The sequence below is a fragment of the Equus asinus genome, chromosome 8 (assembly GCF_041296235.1).
Source record: "Equus asinus isolate D_3611 breed Donkey chromosome 8, EquAss-T2T_v2, whole genome shotgun sequence".
NCBI classification, from domain to species: domain Eukaryota; kingdom Metazoa; phylum Chordata; class Mammalia; order Perissodactyla; family Equidae; genus Equus; species Equus asinus.
Window position 1 is genome coordinate 72,262,578 of NC_091797.1, and position 25,853 is coordinate 72,288,430.

At 47.5% G+C, this 25,853-nt stretch overlaps 1 protein-coding gene across 2 annotated transcripts in view; it reads right to left on the reverse strand.

Annotated features, from left to right (window-relative positions):
* The window catches only part of TMEM132C (transmembrane protein 132C), a 355,227-nt gene that overhangs the window by 22,216 nt on the left and 307,158 nt on the right, over positions 1-25,853 (reverse strand). For both annotated transcript variants that reach the window (XM_070515846.1, XM_070515847.1), the window contains exon 5: positions 4,014-4,157. In XM_070515846.1, coding sequence (XP_070371947.1) covers positions 4,014-4,157 — 144 coding nt within the window. The remainder of the gene's footprint in view (positions 1-4,013; positions 4,158-25,853) is intronic.

The following is a 25,853-nucleotide window of genomic DNA, read 5'->3' on the forward strand; positions in this document are numbered from 1 at the left end:
TAATAAAACTCACAAATGCTCACAGGGACCTTTTGAAGCAGGTCTCCGTGACTTTCCCCACTTTGCTAAGGAGGAGACTAGGACCGGAAGGAATAGGGGAATTGCCCAAGACTGCAAAGCTTGCAAATGGCAAAGCCAAGAAGAGCTTTTTGGAAGAAACTCTCCTGTTACTCCTGCATTTCTGCACATCTTACAAGCAGAGCCTGGACTACCATTGTCTGAATGGTCTTCTCAAGGACTTTTATACAGTGAACAGCCTGGAGGACAGAGAGAGTGTCCCTTCTGGAGCAAAGGGCAGGCATACTTACGTCCAGTATAACAGAGAGACTGTCTCTGTTTGGGAAGAAGGACAAGCAGGCTGGGGCTGCCATAACAAAATGCCATCGACGGGGAGGCTTAAACAGCAGGGATTTATTTGTCACAGTTCTGGAGGCTGGACTTCCGATGATCAAGGTGCCGGCTGGGCTGAGTCCTGGTGAAAGTCACCTTCGTGCTGTGTTGTCTCATGGTGGAGAGAGCAAGCTCTAGTCTCTTCCTCTTTTTATAAGGACACTAATCTCATCAGGGGGATGCCAGCCTCGTGACCTCACCTAAACCTAATCACTTCCCAAAGGCCCCACCTCCTAATACCCTCACGGGGGTGGGGTTAAGGCTTCAACGTATGAATTTTTGGGAAACACAAGCATTCAGCTCACAGCACTGCCCATTATAAAAGACTTGGCTTCCTGAAGCCCAGGGTTCTTCTCTTGGTCACAACCCACCACACCTGCAAGTGTCCCTGGGTCCCTTGGCATAATCCTGTGGGAACTGGAGCTCCGTTCCAATCAGGAAGATGCAGATACTCTGTTGCCCTTTGTCTCCGAACCAGGAGTCTCGTGTCTTCTGCCAGCAAACTGTGACGGGTTGACATTTGTCAGCCTGCACAAATGTCAGCGTCTTCAAGAGTTCTTTACAGAACCCGGGTCTGGCTAAATCCAAACCCTCATGTGCCTGCTGCAGAGCAGGCACTCGGTCCATGTCAGTTCCCTCTCCCTTTCTTCCTCCATGGCACAGCGAGCTGGACCAGACCGTCTCTGCAAGCATCATGGATGTCCTCAGACCCCAGACCACAGGCTGAGGCTGGGTCCTGGGGACCGAGTTCAGCTATGCCCAGCCTGCTGCTCAGACATCCTCCTCTGGTTCTGCTGACTCAAGGCTTCACGTTGCTTTGTCAACACCCGGGGGTATCAACTCTGAATTCATTTCAGGAGGCAATTTTTAGTTTGAATACGTTTATTTCCCAAAAGATACTGACTATATTCCTGGAAATACTAGCAATGGGCTCCGTGTCAAACTCATTTAAGAGCAGCTAGGGCAGGTATGTGTACAACTGTGGTGAAATTTGGTTCTGGGTTTTTGGATGCTAAACGATGGACTTCTTACCTACCTAGAAAAGTCATCAGGGCTGGGGGTGTCCTTTCAAAGGGTCACATTTATCAAGGGTCCTGGCTCTTAGGGGAATTGCAAATCAGTAACTAAGGCCAGGGATTGGCCAGGACCTGGAATGCGAGCGTGGCCAGAGGGAGGGGAGGCTCCAGATCCAAGCCCAGTGCCTCCCCCGCCCCTCCCCATCCTGGCCAAAGTTACATTTCAGCCACAAGAAAGTGGGGCGACTGTCCAGCCAGAAACAGAGCAGGGTTTCCTCAGAGCAGTGGTTCTTGGCAGGGGTGACTTATCTACCAGGAGACACACGAATGTCCGGAGACATTTCACAACTCAGGGAATGCTATAGGCATCTATTGGGTAGAAGCCAGGGACGCTTCTAAACATTCTGCAATGCATAAGACAGCCCCCAGAACAAAGAATTCTCTGGCACAAAATGTCAATAGCGCCGAGGTTGCAAAATCCTGCCTTAGAGATTAGATCTTTGCTGTACAATCCAGCAGCCACTCGCCACATATGGCCACGAAGCACAGAAATGTGGCTGCACTTGAGGTGGGCCTATGTGTAAGACACACACTGGATTCGAAAGATGAGTGCCAGAGAAATAGGAAATATTGCATTAATCATTTTTATATTGATTACATGTTGAAATGATAAATTATATATACTTTTTTCTTGAGGAAGATTGTCCCTGAGCTAACATCTGTGCCAGTCTTCCTCTATTTTGTATGTGGGATGCTGCCACAGCATGGCCTGATGAGCAATGGTGTGTAGGTCTGTGCCTGAGACCCAAACCTGTGAACCCTGGCCACTGACGTGAAGCGGGCAAACTTTAACCACTACACCACGGGGTTGGCCCAATAATATTTTTAACATAATTGGTTAAATACATGCATTTTAAAAATTAGATTAACTTGTTGATTTTTACTCTTTTGAATGTGACTATTACAGAACTTTAAATTCCATATTGTATTTCTACTGGACAGTGTGGTTTAGAACTTCACCTCCCTTCGTCCTCCTCCCACAGACTTTCTGGGTTTCTGTAAAACTCTTTGGGTTCAGGGCCACCATTAGCCCACGAATCACTTTGGGTGAATGAGGAAAAGGCATCCGGTCCTTGAGACACTGCCTCCAACAGTCAGAAAATGCGCGGTGAGGTACCCATGTTGTTGGAGCGCTTTCCCGCCACCTACTGAAAGGTTGCCGTGATAACAGACCATGTGGACATCGCCCTCTGATGGTGTCACCAAGCGAGTGGGCAGTCTGCAGAGCTGGACTCCCACTTGTCTGTGCTGGCGGTGGGGTTTGCAGAGAAGGGTTTTCCAGCCCAATCTGCCCCCTCAACAGTTTGTAAGGTTCTCTTCTACTCACATATGGAGTTTTCAACCCTAGAGAAAAGACTGGTGCTGTCTGTCAGACTCTCTTTGAAGGGAAAAAAACATTATCTGGGTGCTTTCTTTTGGATCTCTACGTTTTTTTCTGGGTGTGTTTCTGGGGATTACAAAAATACAGAGAAAGACCAAATGCTCAATTTCTGGCTTGGAAAAGCCCCACACTGTCTTCTTCGCCACGAATGGTGGTGCATGACCACGGCCAATGTTGGTGGGAAAGGCCAGCAGTCAGGGTCCTTCTCTGGAGAAATGTAGACTCCGGAGCAGGGGTTTAGTGAGGCAAACTTTTCCTCTAGCAGCAAAACAGTAAACATTTGAGGCCTGCGGGCCATGTGGTCCCTGTCACAACTGCGGCACTCTCCCGCTGCGCAGACGCTGCCACAGACAAGATGGACATGAACATGAGAGGTCCTGTCCCAATAAAACTTTATTTACAAAGGCGAGGGGCTGGAATTGGCCCGCAGTTCACAGCTTGCCCTGGAGAGCAGTTGTCTCAACAGCTGTGCCGGGAGCCAGACCACCGCTGCAGATGTATTTTATGTTTTGCCTATTTTTTTTTTTTAAAGATTTTATTTTTTTCCTTTTTCTCCCCAAAGCCCCCAGTACATAGTTGTATATTCTTCGTTGTGGGTCCTCCTAGTTGTGGCATGTGGGACGCTGCCTCAGCGTGGTTTGATGAGCAGTGCCGTGTCTGCGCCCAGGATTCGAACCAACGAAACACTGGGCCGCCTGCAGCGGAGCGCGCGAACTTAACCACTCGGCCACAGGGCCAGCCCCATGTTTTGCCTATTTTTAAAAATTGTAATTGCTTGCCAACACTGACGAACAAGGTGACTTTTACATAAAATCGAGGTTTGCAGCTCCTCTTGAAGAGACAGCGACCCTGTACTCTCCTTTCCTCATGGCCACAGCTGGCTGCAGCTGAACACAGGCTGCCCTTCTAGAACAGGACATGTCTGACTTACCACGTCACTCATTTAAATCACCTGCCTGGTCCAACACCTACTTGATGACAACTAGGTTGGCACAATGCCAAAATAAAGAGGCAGAAATGGAAAGGTCAGTGAATCGACTGGAAACGTGGTTCACATAAACCAACAGTTGAACCTGTCGCTTCACTGGGCTCAACTTTCTGAGTGAACGGGAAGCCCAAATGGGGTTCCCATCAGCTGAGCCCAGCTGGTTAATGGAGTCACTTACTTTGATGACATCCTCGTCTGTGGACTTGCACTCCACTGCCTCCGAGATATCCGTCACGACACCGTTCTCCTCCACAGAGACCACCTTGATGGGCATGGCTACTGTCTTTCCGGTGAGTATGGCGGTGTTCAGAATCGCAGTGTCCTGCCAAAAGAACCAGACATACCCGGGTCAAGCGGGCTTTTCAGTCCTGTCGGATACCAGGGGAAACCTTCCAAGGTGTGTGCCAGTCTGTCCTCGTTTAGACAAGACACCGTAGCACTTACCTTGCAAAAGGACCATTCTTTGGAACAATTTCCCAAGCACATTTAACAATTTACTTTTAGTTTATTTATGATAGTCTTCCTAACTTCCAACAACAATAAAAAATTATTTATTGTTTTTCTCAATTTCAAAGACCAAGGAGAAGTTACACATCAGTGAGATTTGGGTTGTAAGCAACAGAAATTAAGTCTGGCTGGTGTGACCAAGAGGGTACTGTGGGGGGTTGAATGAGGCACCTCCCTCTCAAGATGCCCATATTCTATTCTCCGGACTCTGGGAATCTGTTAACTTACATGGTAAAAGGGGCTTTGCAGTTGTCATTAAGTTAAGGATCTTGAGATGGGAAGATTATCCTGGATTATCTGGGGTGGCTCCAATGTCATCATGACAGTCCTCATAAGAGGCAGCTGTGCGGGTCAGAGGAAGAGGAGATGCAGCGATGGAGGCAGAGGTCACAGTGATAGGACCATGAGCCAGGAGATATGGGTGGCCTCTAGAATATGGAAAAGGAATAGTTTTTTCCCAGAGCCTCCAAAAGGACTATGGCCCCAGGGACACCTAATTTTAGCTCCATAAGGCTCATTTCTGACTTGTGGCTTCCAGAATTGTGCTATAATAAATTTGCATTAATCTGTTAGAGCAGCAACAGGAAATGCAGGTTCTTATTGGACAGACCCTGGTCTGCTCACATAATCAAAGGCAAAGCTGAAGAAGGCTTTGGACAGGCAGGACCCTAATCAGCCTCCAGGATATTGAAAAGAGGAAAGAATGGGTGGTCGCCCCAGGATGAAGTGGAATGAATGGTTTCCATGGTTTCTATCTGTGAGTCACTTTGCTTAAGATTTAAATCCTCTGCAAGGAGTCTGATTGGTTTCGTTTGGGTTAAATGCCCATCTCTGATCCAGGGGAGAATGGGGCCCCTTTAACTGACACGCCTTCCAAGACTGATTCCAACAGGGAAAAGGTGGCTTAGAAAAATCAAGACGATGTTATCAGAAGAGGATAGAATGGAGAGAGTACTGTCAGGCAAACAACAGCAACCACAGATGTCCACCACAAGACCAACGAGTCAGGGACTTCTTATCCCCAAATGCCCGTGACCTGTACACCTTGGCAATGGACACCAGGCCACTGGGCCTTCACTTTTTTATGCAGACTTTTCAGCAAACCAACTGTCTTCGTCTGTTGCCCCATGGCAGCCCATTCCATCGCAGCTATGGGGACTTGTTTATCCTCTTTCTGTAGACGTCACGCTAAATGATCTGCACCATGTCTCTCCTACATGTCGTGATTTGCAAAGTGATGAAGAAAATATGTTCTCTTTTGAGTCTGTAGGCCACCACCTGCCTGCACTTTGTCCTCCTTCTCTTTATGGCCAGATGAAGATGGAAAAGTGTCTATGGCTTTGGGACAACTATTAGCACTTTTTACCTTTGGGCCAATTTCTCCAAAAGTCCCTCTCCAGAAACATGCTCCACTTTGAAGCAGGAGATGCAAGGAAAGAGATTTCCTTGTTTTTTTTCCTCCAGGGAAGCAACTGACACAGAAATGACCTTCTGCATTAAACACGAGCGCAGTTGGAAGAGTCGTCCGTCATTAGGGGAGTGCCAGCCTCGCTCTCATGCTCGTGCCCACCAGCCAGCCGTTAAATAACCCTGCACCGTGTCTTCTCTGGGGTCCACAGGATTCATGGAGCTGGCGCTGCAATGTGGGCAGCTCGCACATTGCCTATTACAGGTGCTAAGAATACCGCAGAAATTCCCCAAGTCCATTTTCAGGTTCATTACAGGTAATGTGCTCAGAGTTCAGTCTTTGCATTTTCTCTCTCAGAATGGTCTTTGGCTAATGGCTTCATTAAAGCGGAATAGCCCCCCGTGGATTAATTGGGATCAGCTTTTGAATGGTCTTTGCAGTTTCTCACATGTGCACACACATCCTTCTGTACCTAACCCTTCCTGTCCCTAAACTGGATTACATCAAGATTAACGTTGGCTGGACATGAGAGTTTTTTCACTGACGAATATCAATTTCAGGAGCAGAGAACTAACAGTTGCAGAAATACCAAATGGATGAAGGAAGCGTTGGACTCCAGGATAAACTGGCTGAGACACATGGGGAAGTTCCCTGCATTAAAAGATGACTTTCCTGGTCAATAGTTCTGGTGCGTGTTTATTACTTGGTGGGCACTGGGAGTCTGGCATACTGGACCCTGCTCTGTGCTTTGCCTTCTGTATAACCTCGACCACATCTCTTCTCCTTTGGAATCTTCATTTCTTCATTTTACAATTTAGGAGTTGGGCCACATAATCTCTAACTATTTTTCCAGCTGTCAAATCCTAGACATCCATGAAGATTCAGCAGCCACTTAATGAGTACTTGCTGCGCACCTTGCATATTCTTGTCACTGGGATATAAAGGAGTGAACCAGAGTGACGAGTCCCTGCTCACACAGATGGACAGGATGGCAGGGGAGACACCAACAAGCAGGCAATCACAATGTTGTGTTCATCAGGACTCTTTCATTAACTGGGGGCAAAAATCGAACTCAAGTTGGTCTGAGCAAAAAGGGGCTTATTGCCTTGTATAACTCCAGTATCCAGTGGGAGATTCCAGCCTCAGATATTGCCAGACCCTGGTCCTCAGAACAGGTTGCAGTTGATTTCCATGTCTCTACACCTCTGGATGTTCTTGTCCTCTGTTTGGCTTCATTAATAGGTAAGCTGTGTCCATATAGTTGACCCCCAGCTCCAGGCTTCTATTCTCCATGGCTCAAGACCATGTCTTTCCCTCCTGCGACTCAATAGCTAAAAACCAAACAATCGATTCAAAAAGGGGCAAGGGATCTGAATAGACATTTTTCAAAAGAAGCCATCCAAATGGGCAACAGGCACGTGAGGAAATGCTCAGCATCACTAATCATCAGGGAAATGCAAATCAAAACCACAATGAGATACCACCTCACACCTGTTCGGGTGGCTGTTATCAAAAAATCAAAAGATGACAAATGTTGGTGAGGATGCAGGAAAAAGGGAATCCTTGTGCACTGTTGGCAGGAATATAAATTGGTTCAGCCATTAGGGAAAACAGTGTGAAGGTTCCTCAAAAAATTAAAAATAGAAATACCATAGGAACCAATAATCCCACTTCTGGGAATATGTCTAAAGAAGAAGAAGTCACTATCTTGAAGAGTTCTCTGTGCCCCCATGTTCATGGCAGCATTATTCAAGGTGGCCAAGGTATGGTAACAACCTGTGTCTGTCGATGGATGAACGGATAAAGACGATGTGGTCTAGATACACAATGGGATATTATTCAGCATTAAACAACCAGGAAATCTTGCCATTTTCTGCAACATGGATGAATCTGGAGGACATTATGTTAAATGAAATAAGCCAATAAGACAAATAGTGCATGATCTCACTTATATGTGGAATCTAAAAACAAGTCATACTCAAAGAAGCAGAGAATAGATTGGTTGTTGTCAGGGGCTGGGGGTGGGGGAAAAAGGGGAGATGTTGGTGAGACGTTCATGAATAGGATGAATACGTTCTAGAGACCTAATGCGCAGCACGGTGACTGTGGTTGATATTAATGGATGGAATATTTGAAATCTGCTGAGAGTAGATCTCAAGTGTTCTCAACACACACACCAACACACACACACAAGGTTATAAAGCCTGAGCAAGAAGTGAAAATACACTCCTGAGAAACTGTGGTTGTTTGTTACTACAGCATATCCTAGCTTATCCTGTCTGATACAGAGGGAGAATGAAGTCAAGGATGATGCCATTTACTGAAACAAGAGGAGGAAGAAGCTATGGCAATAAGTTGAATTTTGAACATTTTTGTTTCAGGTACACAGTATTCCTATAATTGCTTAGCAAGTATTTAAGGTCATTTTGGTAATTTTTCATGCCATTCCTTGATGAACTGGATGCTCGTTTTAGCTCTCCAATTTAGACTTGAAATTTCCTGAGGTCAGGAAGCAAGCGTTTGCTGTGGACCCAGTGATACTTTTCCAGAATTCGTATGTTGAAGCCCTTACCCCCAGGCTGACTGTATTTGGAGACAGGGCCTATAAAGAGGCAATTGAAGTTAAACGGGGTCATACCAGTGGGGCCCCACTCCAACGGGACTGGCGTCCTTGGATGAAGAGGATGAGACGCCAGGGATGCAGCATCGGCAAGCCAAGGGGCAGAAACCCAGCCTGCTGGCTCCTTCCTCTTGGACTTCAGACTCCAGAACCATGAGAATTCAAGTTCCGTTGGCTAAGCCCCCAGCCTGTGGCGTTTTGTTACGGCAGTCCTAGAAGACTAAGAGAGTACTTTTTTTTGTAAAGATTTTATTTTTTTCCTTTTTCTCCCAAAAGCCCCCCGGTACATAGTTGTATATTCTTAGTTGTGGCATGTGTGACGCCGCCTCAGCGTGGTCTGATGAGCAGTGCCATGTCCGCGCCCAGGATTTGAACCAACGAAACACTGGGCCGCCGGCAGCAGAGCGCGCGAACTTAACCACTCGGCCATGGGGCCAGCCCCACTAAGAGAGTATTTTAACATAACCCTGGACATGAAGTTGGGAAGGGGGCAGGCAGACATCCTTTATGGTGACCTGAGAAGGGGTCTGTGGTACCATGGAGAAAAGGGCAGATTCTGCAGGCATGAACCACGGGGAAGGGATGCTGTGAGAGGCGGCCCCTCCTCCTGTGGCTGGAGGATAGTATGCTCCAGGGTCCTGGAGGTCGTGAGTCTGGAGCTTCAGGGGAGGAGAAGGGAGGACAGACCCCTGGGGGTCTGGGTCAGGGGACCGGGATCCAGTCACTGAGGGAGACCCCGTGGCTGCCTTTCTTAGGTGCGTGGTGCCCTCAAGAGGTCGGAAGGAAAACCTCCTGCACCAACCTCTGACCCCGTGAATGGGCATTTTCCAGGTCGGATTGAACTTTCTTACCTTCTCCAAATTATGGGCATAGTAACAGGATCACAGAAAATGATAGCAAACATCGCAGCAGCAGGAGAACAGGGCGGAACCCACTGGACCGGGTGCACTGGCCGGGTCTGGCTGGAGAGGCCGTTTGTCCTGCCCCAGGACTCAGAGAACGTGGTGGGATGGGATGGAGGAAAGCTTTCGTGGAGAGGTAAAAAGGCGTGTGTGCGTGTGTGCAAGTGCACAAGTGCCTGTGTGTGTGTGCATGTGTGTGCACGTACGTGTGATGCTGACATAGCAGGCACAGAGTTAGAAGTAGTTGGTTGCTCTTCTCAAACCCCTGTTCTGTCGAGGGTAATTCACAGTGACATGCCTAACATACTACTTAAATGCATAAAACTGTATCGTTTTCTGAAACCAACCCAAACCCCAGCCAGACCTGGAAGAACACATCTTGTGGGCGGGTGGGAGCGGGTGCTGCCGCCTTTGTCTGCACCGGCGCGGCTCTGGAGGAGGCCTGGACCGCAGGCTGCCCTCCGCGGCCCTCTGAGCTCAGTGTCGCGGCTGTGGCGCTCTGACAGCACACAGGGTGCGGGGCCCCGTGGCTCCTCGTAGGTTAGAACTCCCCACCAACGCTGTTTCAGACCCTCACAGAACACGACTGTTACTTGCTTTTTGTGTTATTAAATGGTTTTTCTCTGCATTTACTGTTTTTTCTCCTCCTCCACCCCCTTCTGTAATAAACCAGAGAACGGTTCTGTTTTGCTGAAAAGAACCAATACAGTAAGGTACTGAAAATCACTGTCATTTCCAGTTTGGAAAAAGCCCGAGGTTTTGGAGAAAACACCCTTTGTTGTTTGAATTGCCCTTGTAAATGGAAACTGGTTGGCCATTTTCTGTATTTTTACAAGTTGCATTTTTAGTTTTTAAATAAAGAACACTGAATTACTTCTAGAGCGTTCAAAAGACTGAGGGACGTGAACTGACTAAAAACACGTCAGACACGTCTGACTGGCCAAGGGGCGGGGCATTTATCCCAGGGGTGGGTGTGAAACCACCACGTGTGCCCCTGGGGGTTCTCAAGAAGGGAAGAGGAGTGTGGGAATGTGTCACATCCAGACAATGGAAGATTACTCAGCCATGAAAAGGAATGAAGCCGGACACACGCTACCATGTGGATGACCCTTGAAAGCACTAAGCTGAGTGAAAGGACCGAGACACAAAAGGCCACATGTGTATGGCTCCATTCATACGAAACGTCCAGAACACGCACATCCACAGAGACAGACAGCAGAGTGGTGGTTGCCAGAGGCTGTGGGAGAGGGGGAAAGGGAGTGACTGCTCAAACGGTCTGAGTTTTATTTTTAGGGTGACGGAAATGTTCTGGAATTAGCCAGCGGTGTCGGTTGCACAAGCTTGTAAATATACTAAGAACCATTCAGTTATAGACTTTAAAACGGCACATTTTATGGCATATGAATTACAGCTCAATAAAAAAGAAAAGAGAGAAAGAAAAGGGTGTGGGAGAGGGGCTGGTGCCACAGAGGGGCCACAGCCGGGCTCAGGCCTGGCTCCGCCTCCTGGCTGGCGGTGTGGCCTCAGACAAGCCAACCCATACATGCAGCCTCAGTTTCCTCCTCAAAGAAACAGGACTCAGAGCAAACACGTCTACAGCTCAGAGGCCAGAGGGCTGGCCCACTGAACCAAGGTTGGGGGTTCAAGTCTCATGAGGGTCTGAGGACAAGGTGGGCTTAATCTAAACTGTTCCAGAGAGCAGGAGATGCCTCTCTCAACGCCTGTGTGCCTGGGAGTCACTCAGAGGGAGTAGTTAAGAATCAAAACAACAGGCCACGTGGAGGAGCTTGGCTATGTGGCAGGGGTTGCTAAATGCTCTCACGTCTACAACCAGTCTACTGTCGCCAGTCTACAGATGGGGGAACTGAGGCCCAGAGCTGCCTAGGTGACTTGTCCACGGTACACAGCCCATAGGTGGCCTCGCCAGGTTCCAACGTGGACCCGCAGGGCTGGGACACGTGGCCTTAACACCACTCCCTCCTCCTGCTCTGCAGGTCAAGAGCGAGGACTCGGGACAGACCTGCCTTGGATGCTGGCCCGGCCCTTTTCTTGCCATTATTTAAATTCTCCAAGCATTTGTTTCCTCAGCTGTGAACTTGGGGAATAATTAGGGTTGTTGGGAAGATTAAATCAGATAATGTTTATGAATTGGCTGTCAGGGCTTGGAACAAAGTCCCTGCTGACTGAAAGGGCAGCTCTTTAGCATAAATGTGAAGTGTCTGGTGTTAGGCAAACAGTAGATGGAGGGCAGCCAACACTGCCACTCGAATCTCTCTCTTCTCTTTCGGGGCTGTGGATGGGGAGGGATAGAAAATAAAATTAAAATAAGACAAGCGTATAGCAGGTATCCCAACACATAAAACCCGGAATGACAGTGTTAGCACTTTTTGTATCCATTTCAGATTTTTTTCTTTTATAAAAGGGAAAAAACATGGCTGATAACTTTGAAATCTCTGTTGTCATTTTCTCAAACTCCGTTCCTCAATTTCCATCCCCAGAGGCATCAACTCTCAGGAATCTGATATCTATCTTTGTAGTTTGCGATTTTACACTTTTATCACATATTCCTGTATATGTAAAGAAAAAAATCACATTGTTCCTTCCTTTTTTATTTTATACAAACATATGTTTTATATAGCTTACCCCAATATAGCATCTTTTATATGATCTATCAGTCATACGATGCATCCCATCTATCAATATATCACCAACTTGTCTTTTTTCGCCAGCCATTGTGTTTCCATGATGCATCCCTGTGCATGTGCCGTGTAGGACCACATCCATGTGAGACCTCTATCTACACACTGATCTAGCTCATTCGTCTTAAGGAGAGACTGGAATTCCATCAGAGGTCTTTCCCACATTTCACATCCCCATTCCCCGACTGACAGAAGTTGAGAATGTGCCCAGCTCTTCGCCATTACAAACAATTCTCTCTCTCCTCCTGTGTGTACCTGAGGTCCTTTAGCACCTAACAGTAGCAGGGCAGTCGCTGGGACGAGTGGCCCGCACGTCTTCGTGGATCCCGCCACAGTGCTCTTATGGCCGTGCTCTCATCTAAACTCTGAGAAGCAGCCCGCGACCGCCTCCTCCTGAAATTCCTGCCAACACTTTTGAGATGACGTGTCAACTTGGCCGGGCACCCATCCCCGAGTATTCAGTCAACAGTAATCTAGGTGTTACTGTAACGGTATTTGGTAGATGTAATTAATGCTCATAGTCACTCAACATTAAGTAAAGCAGACGATTCTAGGTAATCTGGGTGGGCCTGGTTTTATCAGTTGAAAGGCCTTTAGAAGCAAATTTGAGGCTTCCCTGAGGAAGAAATTCTGCCTGTGAACTAGCTTCAGTTTGTGCACCAGAGAGCCAGACATGGATCTCTCTCTCTCTCTAGGTAGATAGATAGATATACATATATAGAGATCTGTATATAGAGAGATAGATGAATAATAGATCTATGGATATATATAGATCTATATAGATAGACAGAGATATATGGATATAGAGATCTATAGATACAGATACATGATTATATAGGTATATATATCTAGGTAGATGTCTGTGTTTCTTTCTATCTATCTATCTTACTCCCTGTTCTGTTTCTCCGGTGGACCCCAAGCTGATAAGAGTCGATATTATGTGCCTCTTTGATCTGAGCTAATTTGGTGGGTAGGATCCCACTTACTTCCCCGTGAACACAGCAGGCGTGCGGGGCTCGCGGTCGCCGTGCGGGAAAGGGAGGGCTGCGGAGCGCTGACGTGCTCCAAGGCTGGCGGGGCCGGTCCACGCTGCCAGGGGCGCAGGGATGCATGGGGTGTGGCAAGCCTCTCTCTTCCTTGAAGCAGCTCAGCCCCATTTTTAAACTATGTGCTGGGAAAGTGACTCCACAGAGTGTCCAGGAACCACGAGCCATGAGGTGGGCATCCTACAGAGGACAGAAATCAGCCCTTTTCATACTTCACTGCGAAGAGCTGGGCCCCTTTCTCGGTGGGTCCATTTTAAGAGGCTTTGGATCTGTGCCGGTTGAGACCAGTCAGCTCCGACCCCAGTGGAGACCCTGCAGGACCTCCTGCAAGGGCACATCCAGCACCCACCTTCTCATCCCCAGACTCAACTCCTGAAAGAAGCTGACATCCAGTAACTCTTAAATCCAGGCTTCCCTCTTTCCACCTGTGGCCAGTGAAGCAGTCCACTGCATGAAGGATGTACCACGCATCGGCTCCTCCCAAATCCATGGGCTCCCCCATCTGGCTTTGAGGGAGGAGCAATTGAGGGGAACCCCCCTCCCATATTCTCAGGTGCAGATAGAGCCCAGGTGTTGTGCTGGGGTCCCCTCTGAGGACTGGGGAGCTGACCGAAGACTGAGACTTCCATATTGTCCCGCTGAGGGAAGCTTAGATTCAGTAATAGGGCTGTCTACGATTTACTGGTTCATTGTCAACGCTGGGGATGGAGATTGTAACCATGTGCTTCAGCTTAGAAGGAACTTTTAAAAGTTTAGTGAACTGATTTAAACTTCTTTGGGGAAGAGCTGTGTCTGAGGCAGCCTCACGGATACTTTCATGGCAAATTCGACTTCTGCAGACTGATGAGGAAGACTCAAACCCTGCCTGTGGGCTGCTTCTACATGGATTCATCAGCCAAGAGTGATTTTTGCATTTGTCAAGGCCTTAAAAAAAAAAGAAAAAGAACATGCGATAGAGACCGAATGTGTCCCCGCAAAGAACTCTGCTGATGGCTTGACAAGAAAATCATTTCCCCAAATTACGGGGCTCTCAGTTCGTCCCCCGAGGGCCTCTCCTAGTCCTTTGGTGTTCAAGTCATTCTCTGTTGTAAAGCCGATGGTGTCAGCATCCTTGTGGATGCTAACTCCTGTCATTGTCCTTACAGCTTTTCTCTTCTTCAGTTGTTGTCTCCTCTGATGCGCTGTGTTTCGAGTGGGACTTCAGCATAGGTGTCACGGCCTGCATGAGAGCCTGCACCCTTTGCTGGACTTGCACAGATTTGCATCGTGAGAATTTGCACAGCCTGTGGGAGACCTGGTGGCTGTGGGCCCATGAGAAGCATCACCCTAAAGCAGAGGACTCGTGTTATAAATAGGAAGGGAGACCTGAATTGGGGCTAATATTATGAGTGGTTAATAGTTTACCATAGTGATTATTTCATGTTGTGACAGCATTTGGTTCCCTGAGCAAGCTTTTGGCTCCAGGAAGGGGAACACGAATACCTGACTAATAAGCCACGCCTACCATTGGCCCTTCCAGACTTCAGTGTGGTAGGAGAAGTATATTAATAGAAAAATTAAGGACCATTTCTTCCTCCATCTCAGCCGAAGCATGGTAGGTCAGGAACGCATGCCAGGGTCAGAAGAGGAGGTCTGAGACGCTGGACGGGGCCCTGGCTCCCGTGGTAAGCTCTGGGGGGTCGAGGGTCCAACTTCAAAAGCCAAGACAAGAGTCCAGCTGCTCCATTTGGAGGGCTGCGAGGCTTGTCACTTCAGTGAGACAAAATCCGTGCCCCTCTTGCCACCCGCATCCTTGCTGTCCACACCCTTGCTGTGTGGTGCTCCAGGTCCTGCCTTCTCTGTGCTTTGTTTCCCTCCTCTGTGAAATGGGATAATCCCATTCCTGGAAGATTGCCCTGGGAATTAGATGAGAGACTCTCCATACACCCCCCGCTCCGTGGCTGGCACAGAGGTGGCCACCCATAAACACCAGCCTCCTTGTCCTTCACCCCAGGACACAGAGGCCAAGGACAGTGACCGTGAATTTCAGCGTGGTTTCACCAAATCCCTGGTGAGCACCACAGCCTTCCGGCTGTAAGAGGGCTGGCGTTCAACTGTAACTGACTTGGGGACTAATTTTGCACCAGTTGGAAGTCAATGGAGAAGTCGTTCAATTAAACTTTCAGTTCGATCAGGAGGTGCCAACAGCAGGACGCCCGGGGCAGCAGGACGGGACTTTGCTGCAGGCATCAGTGCCGGAGGCTGAACCCCGCCGTGTGCAGCGAGGAGGGGTGGGCTGGCGCCGATCACTCGGAGAATTTGGGGTCTGGGACTGACCTTGCAGGGAGTGATAAAGGCCCTCCCTCTTCCTGAAGCAAACAGCTCCCCTCCACCTCCTTCCCGCCACGCATGCCAGGTCTGTCGGCCGGACGATATTTTGAGACGTTAATCTACGTTTGATTTCTCCCTCTGTGGTTTCACGGTCCCCATTTCCCGTTCAAGCGAGGAAACGAGTTCCAAGTGTAGATCTTCGGAGGACAGGGGAGCACGATGGCATGCGAACAGCCTCCCCAGACACTCCAGAAGAGGAAGGCTCATAGTATGGACCAAGATCGGGAGGGGGAGTGGGGCTCCCTCCACGTCCTCCGGAGCAGGAAGAAAGCCCTCTCTCCCGGAAAAAGCGGTCTTCGCATTCTGAGAGGGAACAAGTGTCCTGCTTTTGGACAGCCCCTCTAGAAAGGGGCACGAGAAGGCCACTGTCTGGTGTGTCTGTGCAGCGGCACCAAAGACGTCCGAATCCCAGAGGGGCTGGAAAAACAAATTGATTGGGCTTGGAGGAAATAAAAACTGAAGACATTACAGCAAAAAGGAGCGAGTTGCCACTCAATATCCCTTCTCTCTTTCCTCAGTAAACTACGGTGTTTTGGTGGGTGGAGTGGGCACTCTTACCCAGCTAAGGGACTACACGTCTCAGTCTCCTTGCAGCTTAGGTGTGACGACATGACTGAGTTCTAGGACAATGGTTCACCAAGTGTGCTGGACCAGCAGCATCAGCATCACCTGGAAACGTGTTAGAAATGCAGATTCTAGGCCCCACTCCAGAACTACTAAGTCAGAAACTCTAGGGGTGGAGCCCACTAACCTCTGTTTTAACAATGCCTCCAGGTGATTCTGGTGCTGCTAAAAGTTTGAGAACTACTGTTCTAGTCCAAATGTAAGCAGAAATATTACATGACGCTTTAGGAAATCTGCTTAATGGGAGCTGGACGTAGTAAGTGGGGACCTTCTTTTTGTCCCCTTTCCCTTCCTGCTGGCTGGAATACAGATATAATGGCTGGAACACTAGCAGCCATCTTGAACCATGAGACAAACTTGGAAATGAAAGCCATTCACTAAGGATGGTGGGCTGGAAAGATGGGAGAAGCCTAAATCTCTGATGACTAAGGAGTGGTCCTGGACTTACTTACATATGTGAGAGAAACTTCCTTTATGTTTCAGCTACTATTTTTGATGGTTTTCTGTTACACTCATGCAAACCTAAGGCTAACTCATGTGGATATTTCTTTGCATACTTGAGATGGTGGATGAAGATGGCCACTTGCTATAGAGGCATGTGACACTTCTAGTATTGTAACCACGGTTGAAGGTGCTAGGTGGCAGCCTGCATTTTTGGAATGGCAGGGAATGATAGCAATCCCACTGTTTTCGGTGGCCGGTGGTGGTGGGAACCCCTGCCGAGCAAAGCCGACAGCTGAGTCCTTATGGGAGAAAGGCTAAAGCAGAGACTGACAATTCTGCCTAATTTGCAGCAGCAGAAAAATTACTCCAAGACAGGTGCTTCATTTTCCCAGTTCAAGGCATCCTCCTTAGAACGAGGCATGGGCCGCCCAGCAGCCGTGGGCATGCGGATTAGGGAGGGTGCTTGAAAGGAGGGTTCTACTTTCAGGGCAGATGAGCCCAGAGAAGTGCCGTCTGGTTAACAAGCTGACTTTGTTCGGTGCAACCAGCTACTCACATAATCCTGTGATTAAGAATACATCATGTACACACACAGGCATCGCAGGGGCGGCCTCTCGAAATTCCACCCACTAATGTAATTTTCCCCCTAGCCAGGCTGAGCCCAGACACCCCGCTCTGCTGCGTGGCTCGGTCTAACAGTTTCTCTCATCAGGGAGAGAAGGGGAACCTCGTTACCAGCAGCTTGCGAACAGCAGGCCTGATGGAGCAGGCCAGATTGGACCTGCTCTCTGACCACACTGCCTCCTCCTCGCCCATTTCCTAATGAAACGATCCCCAGGAGCTCTGTGGGATTTTTTGGTAGAATTGATTTAAAAAAATGCTTGGTGAGATCCGGGGCGGGGGCGGGGGTGGGGCAAATACACAGCTGATGGGGAAATGGAAGCCAACATCTCCATCGCTTCCTCTTTGCAATCGCTTTGGGTTCTCCAGGAGCAGTGAGCGCCGGGAGGTGGGGAGGCAGGCAGATAGCAAAGAGGACATTCCCCTCTGGAAAGGCTCTCCTCCAACCTTCCAGGGAGCAGGAGAAGGGAGCTCCTCCATGAATCACAGGACGGGTCTGTCCATGCATGGGGCGGTTGTTCTCGATGACACTTCCTCTTCTGTTATCTCTGTTTGTCCTCACTCTGTGCTTCCTTCTAGAGATCTTAGCACAATGGAATAGTGTACCAATTAGGGTCCACGCCCCTAAGCAGGAAGTTTCTCAGTCCAGCATTCCTGAGCAGAGTGCGGCAGGGAGCATCGGAGCTGAGCAAGAAGAGCTCACCAGCCAGCTCCAGTGTCTCGGAGGACGACCCTAAATAACCAGACCGGCTCCTGTTCACTGGGCTTCTATGACGTGTCAGGCAGCAAGCATTCATAACAATGATGATGATGATGGTGGCTCATCATCATCATCATCTGTGTTTACGTCTGTGCTAGTTTTCTAGGGCTGCTGTCATGAAGTACCACAAACTGGGCAGCTTACAACAGTAGAAATTTATTCTCTCACGGTTCTGGAGACCAGAAGTCTGAGATCAAGGTGTTGGCAGGGCTGTGCCCCCTCTGGAACCTGTAGGGAGAGTCCTTCCTGCCTCTTCCTAGCTTCTGGGGGTGGCGGCAGCCCTGGGCGTTCCTTGGCTCATAGACCCATCACTCGGATCTCTGCCTCTGTCATCACACGGCTTTCTCCCTGTGTGTGCCTGTGCCCAAATTTCCCTCTTCTCACGGGGACACCAGTGGTACTGAATCAGGGCCGCCCTAACGACCTCATCTTAACTCGATCATCCACAAAGACCCGATTTCCAAACAAGGCAACCTTCACAGGTACGAGGGTTAGGATGTCAGCGTGTCTTCTCGGGGGGGTGGGGGCGCGCGTAATAAATCTGTAAGAATGTCCCTGCTCCCTTTGCAGAGGCCATCCCGCGGATTATTGCCACAGTTGATCTTCAGCACGGCAGAGCTGGTGTGACCACAGTGGGGGAAGCTGAGGCCCAGAGGACTGTATTTGGACCCTCCAGTCTCCTGACAGCCCTCCTAGGTGAGCTCCTTCCTTCATGAAATCAGCTCCTCTGAGCTGAGCTGAGCTGAACCAGCCAGCGCTGTCATTAGGAGTAAAAGTAGCAACCCCACCTGGGCCACCTCACAGCGCACCACGGCCGTGAGTCTGCCGCATCCTGCGCGCTGCTCCAGGCATCTGTCCCTGGACCAATTTTCGCACTCCTCCCAGCAGCCCGACGAGGCCAGCACTTCAATTCTCCCCCACTCCACAGGGGTAGGAAACGGAGTCGCAGAAAGTTTTGATAACTTGCCCAAGAATCACGAGCTCACAAGTGTGGAGGTGGGGAGGGGAGCCGGGCATGGAACCCCATGCTCTGAGCCACTACACGATCTGACGGCAATAACCCTAAAAATACTGTGGGTTGACTTTGCTAAAGCAAATGCATATATTGAACATCTCAGCGAGGCTTTATCTTAAAAAATATTAAAAAGTTTTATTGAGAGATAATTCAGAAACCACACAAGTCACCCTTTCACATGTCATAGCCAGTGCTACCATCACCTCTATTTGGTTTCAAAACATTTTCTTCACCCCAAAAGGAAAACCCCTATCCGTGAGCAGTGATTCTCCAATCTCCAGCCCCAGGGAAGCCCTAAGCTGCTTTCTGTCTCCACGGATTTGCCTACTCTGGACATTTCCTATAAAGCCAGGGATCACACCATACCTGGCCCTTTGTGACTGCTTATTTCACTCAGCGTAATGTTCCCAGGGGTCATCCGTGTTGTAGCATGTGTCAGCACTTCACTCCTTTTTATTGCCTAATAATATTCCCGTGTCTGGACAGACCACAGTTTTGTGCATCTGTTCATCCATTGATGGACCTTCGGGTTGTTATTTGACCACTTTTGGCTGCTGCTTAGAACACGGAAGTACAAGTTTTTTTGTGTGGATGTGTTTTGTGTGTTTTTTCATTTCTCTGGCATGTATGCCCAGGAGTGGGGATTGCAAAAGCTCCCTTTAAAAACCAGGTAGTTCCGGGGGTGGATCCAAGATGGCGCCGTGAGTAGTCCTCTTTGTTTCTCCCCCTTCGAGTCTACAACTATTTGGACACTTATCGCTTGACAAAGGATATCCAGACAGCATCTCAGGACGTCTGAGATACCCACGCGACTATACATCGGAAGGCGGACAGACTTTCCTCCGGGAGGATGTGGAAATAGGTGAAAACTCTCCGACCCCGACGAGCAGCCTAGTACCCGCAAGCGGCTTTCTTCCAATGGACGCCCCCAGAGGATCTACACACATCTAGGGCAGGAGCGAGCACACAACAGAGGAGCGACGGTGGAAACAGGTGACCAGAACCCTACCTAAAGCCCCCGCAGTTACTCCTAAATGCAGAGGGAAACTTTGGAGTTGCACACCTGAGCCCGCGGGGAGAGTCTCTCCCCGCCATTGGCGGGGAGACCCCGCCTGGTGTTCGCGGCGCCCGGAGGGTCCCAGAGAGAGTCGCTGGGGGTACGGAGGGCTCCCAGCTGCCGTTGCCCGCCCTGAGGGAGTAGGGATTGCCGGAGATCTCGGAGAGGACCGGGGCTGGGGGAAGTTTCAAAGGCCGGCTTTGCGACCTGGAGGGGAAGCGCCGGAGTTCCGCCCGGGCAGCAGACAAAAACTCTCTATCTGCCATTAGCAGAGGGGACACGCACAGCATTCACGGCTCTGGGAGAGGCCCGGAGAGAATCCCAGAGGGCGGGGCGACCCCCAGCTGCCGTTGCCCGCCCCGTGGGACTAGGGATTGCCGGAGATCTCAGAGAGGACTGGGGCTGGGGGAAGTTTCAAAGGCTGGCTCTGCGACCCGGAGGGGAAGCGCCGGAGTTCCGCCCGGGCACCAGACAAAACTCTCTGCCATTAGCAGAGGGGACACGCCCAGCATTCAAGGCTCCGGGAGAGGCCCGGAGAGAATCCCAGAGGGCGGGGCGACCCCCAGCTGCCGTTGCCCGCCCCATGGGACTAGGGATAGCCGGAGATCTCGGAGAGGACTGGGGCTGGGGGGAGTTCCAGAGACCCAGCTTCGTAGCCTAGGGGGAAACCCTACAGGCTCACAGCAGCCTTAGGGAAAGCCTCTGCACAGCACCAGTAGAAGGCACCCAGCCGCCAGCCATAAGGCTGGAAGACCCCAGGGCAAAAGCAGCATAGCTAGGTGAACTAACCACAGACTGTAGAAGATGCCAATAGCTCTCCTGCGACCCATAGAGGACAAGTGAGATTTTGTGGGTGCCGTCAGCAACGGAGAGACAAATATAAGTGATCCCACCCCTGGCCGCTGGAAAAGCCCATAACACCGTTGCAGACCCCAAGGAGAGAGCACATCTAGGTGGGCTGCAACAGTAGGCACCAGCAGCCTGAAGCCCCCCTGTGATGGCCCCCACGGCAGAGGAGGGAATCCAAAGGGCCACTGTGGCTACGAGGAGGGGCCCAGGCCCAGTTAGCAACTGCGGACAGAGTTCCTGGTTGGTGCAGTATAAACAGCTGCTCCCCTACCGCAGCAGCTGAAACAAGTGAAAGGAGCAACTAAACTCTATCTCCATGCGGAGGCACAAATCAACAACATCAAGCAATATGAAAAAATACATTAAATCTCCAGAACAGAAAGAAAGTAACAAATACACAGAAAACAATCACAAAGAAAATGAAATATATAACCTAAATGATGATGACTTCAAAACAGCCATCATTAAAATTCTCAATGAGTTAAGAGAGAATTCTGACCGACAACTCAACGAGTTCAGAAGCTATGTCACAAAAGAGTTTGATACGATAAAGAAGAACCAAACAGAAATATTGGAAATGAAGAACACAATAGAGGAGATTAAGAAAAATCTAGATGCTCTGAACAGTAGGGCTGATAATATGGAGGAAAGAATTAGCAATTTGGAAGATGGCAATATAGAATTGCTGCAGGCAGAGGAGGAGAGAGAAGAAAGACTAAAAAGAAATGAAGAAACTCTCCGAGAATTATCAGACACAATTAGGAGATGCAACGTAAGGATTATAGGTATACCAGAGGGAGAAGAGAAGGAGAAAGGGGCAGAAAGCCTATTCAAAGAAATAATGGCTGAGAACTTCCCAAATCTGGTGAGGGAGATGGATCTTCAGGTGACAGAAGCCAATAGATCTCCAAACTTTATCAACGCAAGAAGACCAACTCCACGGCATATAGTAGTGAAGCTAGCAAAAGTCAACGATAAGGAGAAAATACTAAGGACAGCCAGGCAAAAGAAACTAACCTACAAAGGAACCCCCATCAGGCTATCAGCAGATTTCTCAGCAGAAACTTTACAGGCTAGAAGAGAGTGGAATGATATATTCAAAAATCTGAAGGACAAAAATCTACAGCCGAGAATTCTCTACCCAGCGAAAATATCCTTCAAATACGATGTAGAATTAAAAACTTTCCCAGATAAACAAAAATTAAGGGAGTTCATTGCCACAAAACCTCCTCTTCAGGAAATCCTCAGGAAAACCCTCATTCCTGAAAAATCCAAAAAAGGAAAGGGGCTACAAAACCAAGAGCAGAGGAGATAAGTAGAAGAACAACAACAGAGAGTAGCAGCTCTACATCAGAACAGATTAAACCATGGGACGAGAAACAAAGGAAACTGAAGAAAACCGGAAAACAAGACACAAAATGGTGGTGGTAGGCCCCCACATCTCAATAATCACTCTAAATGTAAATGGATTGAACTCCCCAATCAAAAGACACAGAGTGGCAGGATGGATCAAAGAACAAGACCCAACAATATGCTGCCTCCAGGAAACACACCTCAGCCCCAAAGACAAACACAGACTCAGAGTGAAGGGATGGAGAACAATACTCCAAGCTAATAATGAACAAAAGAAAGCAGGTGTTGCTATACTAATATCAGACAAGGTAGATTTCAAAGCAAAACAGATAAAGAAAGATAAAGAGGGACAGTATATAATGATAAAAGGGACTCTCCACCAAGAAGACATAACACTTATAAATATAGATGCACCCAACACAGGAGCACCAAAATTTGTAAAGCAACTCTTAACAGAACTAAAAGAAGACATCAACAACAATACAATAATAGTAGGGGACCTCAACACACCATTAACACCAATGGACAGAACATCCAGACAGACGATCAACAAGGAAATAATAGAATTAAATGAAAAATTAGACCAGATGGACTTAATAGATATATATAGAACACTTCATCCAAAAACAGCAGGTTACACATTCTTCTCAAGTGCACATGGAACATTCTCAAGGATTGACCATATTTTGGGAACCAAAGCAAACATCAATAAATACAAGAGAGTTGAAATAATATCAAGCATCTTTTCTGATCATAATGCTATTAAACTAGAAATCAACTACAAGAAAAAAGCAGAGAAAGGTGCAAAAATGTGGAGACTAAACAACACGCTTCTCAACAAACAATGGATCATTGAAGAAATTAAAGAAGAAATCAAATTTTATCTGGAGACTAATGAAAATGAGAACACGACATACCAAATCATTTGGGATGCAGCAAAAGCAGTCCTAAGAGGGAAATTCATCGCAATACAGGCTCACCTCACTAAACAAGAAAAAGCTCACATAAGCAACCTCAAACGACGCCTAACAGAACTAGAAAAAGAAGAACAAACAAAGCCCAGAGTCAGTAGAAGGAGGGAAATAATAAAAATAAGAGCAGAAATAAACGATATTGAAACAAAAAAGACAATAGACAGGATCAATGAAACAAAGAGTTGGTTCTTCGAAAGAATTAACAAAATCGACAAACCCCTAGCCAGACTCACCAAGAAAAGAAGAGAGAAATCGCAAATTAATAAAATTAGGAATGACAGGGGAGAAATCACAACAGATACCAATGAAATACAAGAGATCATAAGAGAATACTATGAAAAACTATATGCCAACAAATTGAACAACCTGGAAGAAATGGACAAATTCCTAGACTCCTACAATCTCCCCAAACTGAATCAGGAAGAAATGGAGAATCTGAATAGGCCAATCACAAGTAAGGAAATAGAAACGGTAATCAAAAACCTCCCCAAAAATAAGAGTCCAGGACCAGACGGCTTCTCTGGAGAATTCTACCAAACATTCAAAGAAGACTTAATACCTATTCTCCTCAAACTGTTCCAGAAAATTGAGAAAGATGGAGAACTCCCTAACACATTCTATGAAGCCAACATCACTCTGATCCCCAAACCTGACAAGGACAACACAAAGAAGGAGAACTACAGGCCGATATCACTGATGAACATAGATGCAAAAATCCTCAACAAAATTTTGGCAAACCGATTACAGCAATACATCAAAAAGATTATACACCATGATCAAGTGGGATTTATACCAGGGACACAGGGATGGTTCAACATCCGCAAGTCAATCAACGTGATACACTACATCAACAAAATGAAAAACAAAAACCACATGATCATCTCAATAGATGCTGAGAAAGCATTCGACAAGATCCAACACCCATTTATGATAAAAACCCTCAGTAAAATGGGTATAGAAGGAAAGTACCTCAACATAATAAAGGCCATATATGATAGACCCACAGCCAACATCATACTCAATGGACAAAAACTGAAAGCCATCCCACTGAGGACAGGAACAAGACAAGGGTGCCCGCTTTCACCACTCCTATTCAACATAGTACTGGAGGTGCTGGCCAGAGCAATTCGGCATGAAAAAGAAATAAAAGGAATTCAAATAGGTAACGAAGAAGTAAAACTCTCGTTGTTTGCAGACGACATGATCTTATATATAGAAAACCCCAAAGAATCCACAGAAAAACTATTAGAAATAATCAACAACTACAGCAAAGTAGCAGGGTATAAAATTAACGTGCATAAATCAGTAGCATTTCTATACATTAACAATGAACTAACAGAAAAAGAACTCAAGAACTCAATCCCATTCACAATCGCAACGAAAAGAATAAAATACCTTGGGATAAACTTAACCAAGGAAGTGAAGGATCTATACAATGAAAACTACAAGACTTTCTTGAAAGAAATTGACGATGACATAAAGAGATGGAAAGACATTCCTTGCACATGGATTGGAAGAATAAACATAGTTAAAATGTCCATACTACCTAAAGCAATATACAGATTCAATGCTATCCCAATCAGAATCCCAAGAACATTCTTCACAGAAATTGAATAAAGAATCCTAAAATTCATATGGGGCAACAAAAGACCGCGAATTGCTAAAGCAATCCTGAGCAAGAAAAACAAAGCCGGCGGAATCACAATCCCCGATTTCAAAACATACTACAAAGCTACAGTGATCAAAACAGCATGGTACTGGTACAAAAACAGGCCCACAGATCAATGGAACAGAATTGAAAGCCCAGAGATAAAACCACACATCTATGGACAGCTAATCTTCGATAAAGGAGCAGAGGGCCTACAATGGAGAAAAGAAAGTCTCTTCAACAAATGGTGCTGGGAAAACTGGACGGCCACATGCAAAAGATTGAAAATTGACCAGTATTTTTCACCACACACCAAAATAAACTCAAAATGGATCAAAGACCTAAAGATTAGGCCTGAGACAATAAGTCTTTTGGAAGAAAATATAGGCAGTACACTCTTTGACATCAGTTTCAAAAGAATCTTTTCGGACGCTGTAACTCCTCAGTTGAGGGAAACAATAGAAAGAATAAACAAATGGGACTTCATCAGACTAAAGAGCTTCTTCAAGGCAAGGGAAAACAGGATTGAAACAAAAAAACAGCTCACTAATTGGGAAAAAATACTTACAAGCCACTTATCCGACAAAGGGTTAATCTCCATAATATACAAAGAACTCACACTGCTTAACAACAAAAAAACAAACAACCCGATCAAAAAATGGGCAGAGGACATGAACAGACATTTCTCAAAAGAAGATATGAATATGGCCAATAAACACATGAAAAGATGTTCATCATCGCTAATCATCAGGGAAATGCAAATCAAAACTACACTAAGATATCACCTTACACCCGTTAGATTGGCAAAAACATCCAAAACCAAGAGTGACAAATGTTGGAGAGGTTGTGGAGAAAAAGCAACCCTCATACACTGTTGGTGGGAATGCAAACTGGTACAGCCACTATGGAAAACAGTATGGAGACTTCTCAAAAAGTTAAAAATAGAAATACCCTATGACCCAGCCATCCCATTACTGGGTATCTATCCTAAGAACCTGATATCAGAAATCTCAAGAGTCCGTTGCACCCCTATGTTCATCGCAGCATTATTTACAATAGCCAAGACGTGGAACCAGCCTACATGCCCAGAAACTGATGATTGGATAAAGAAGATGTGGTAT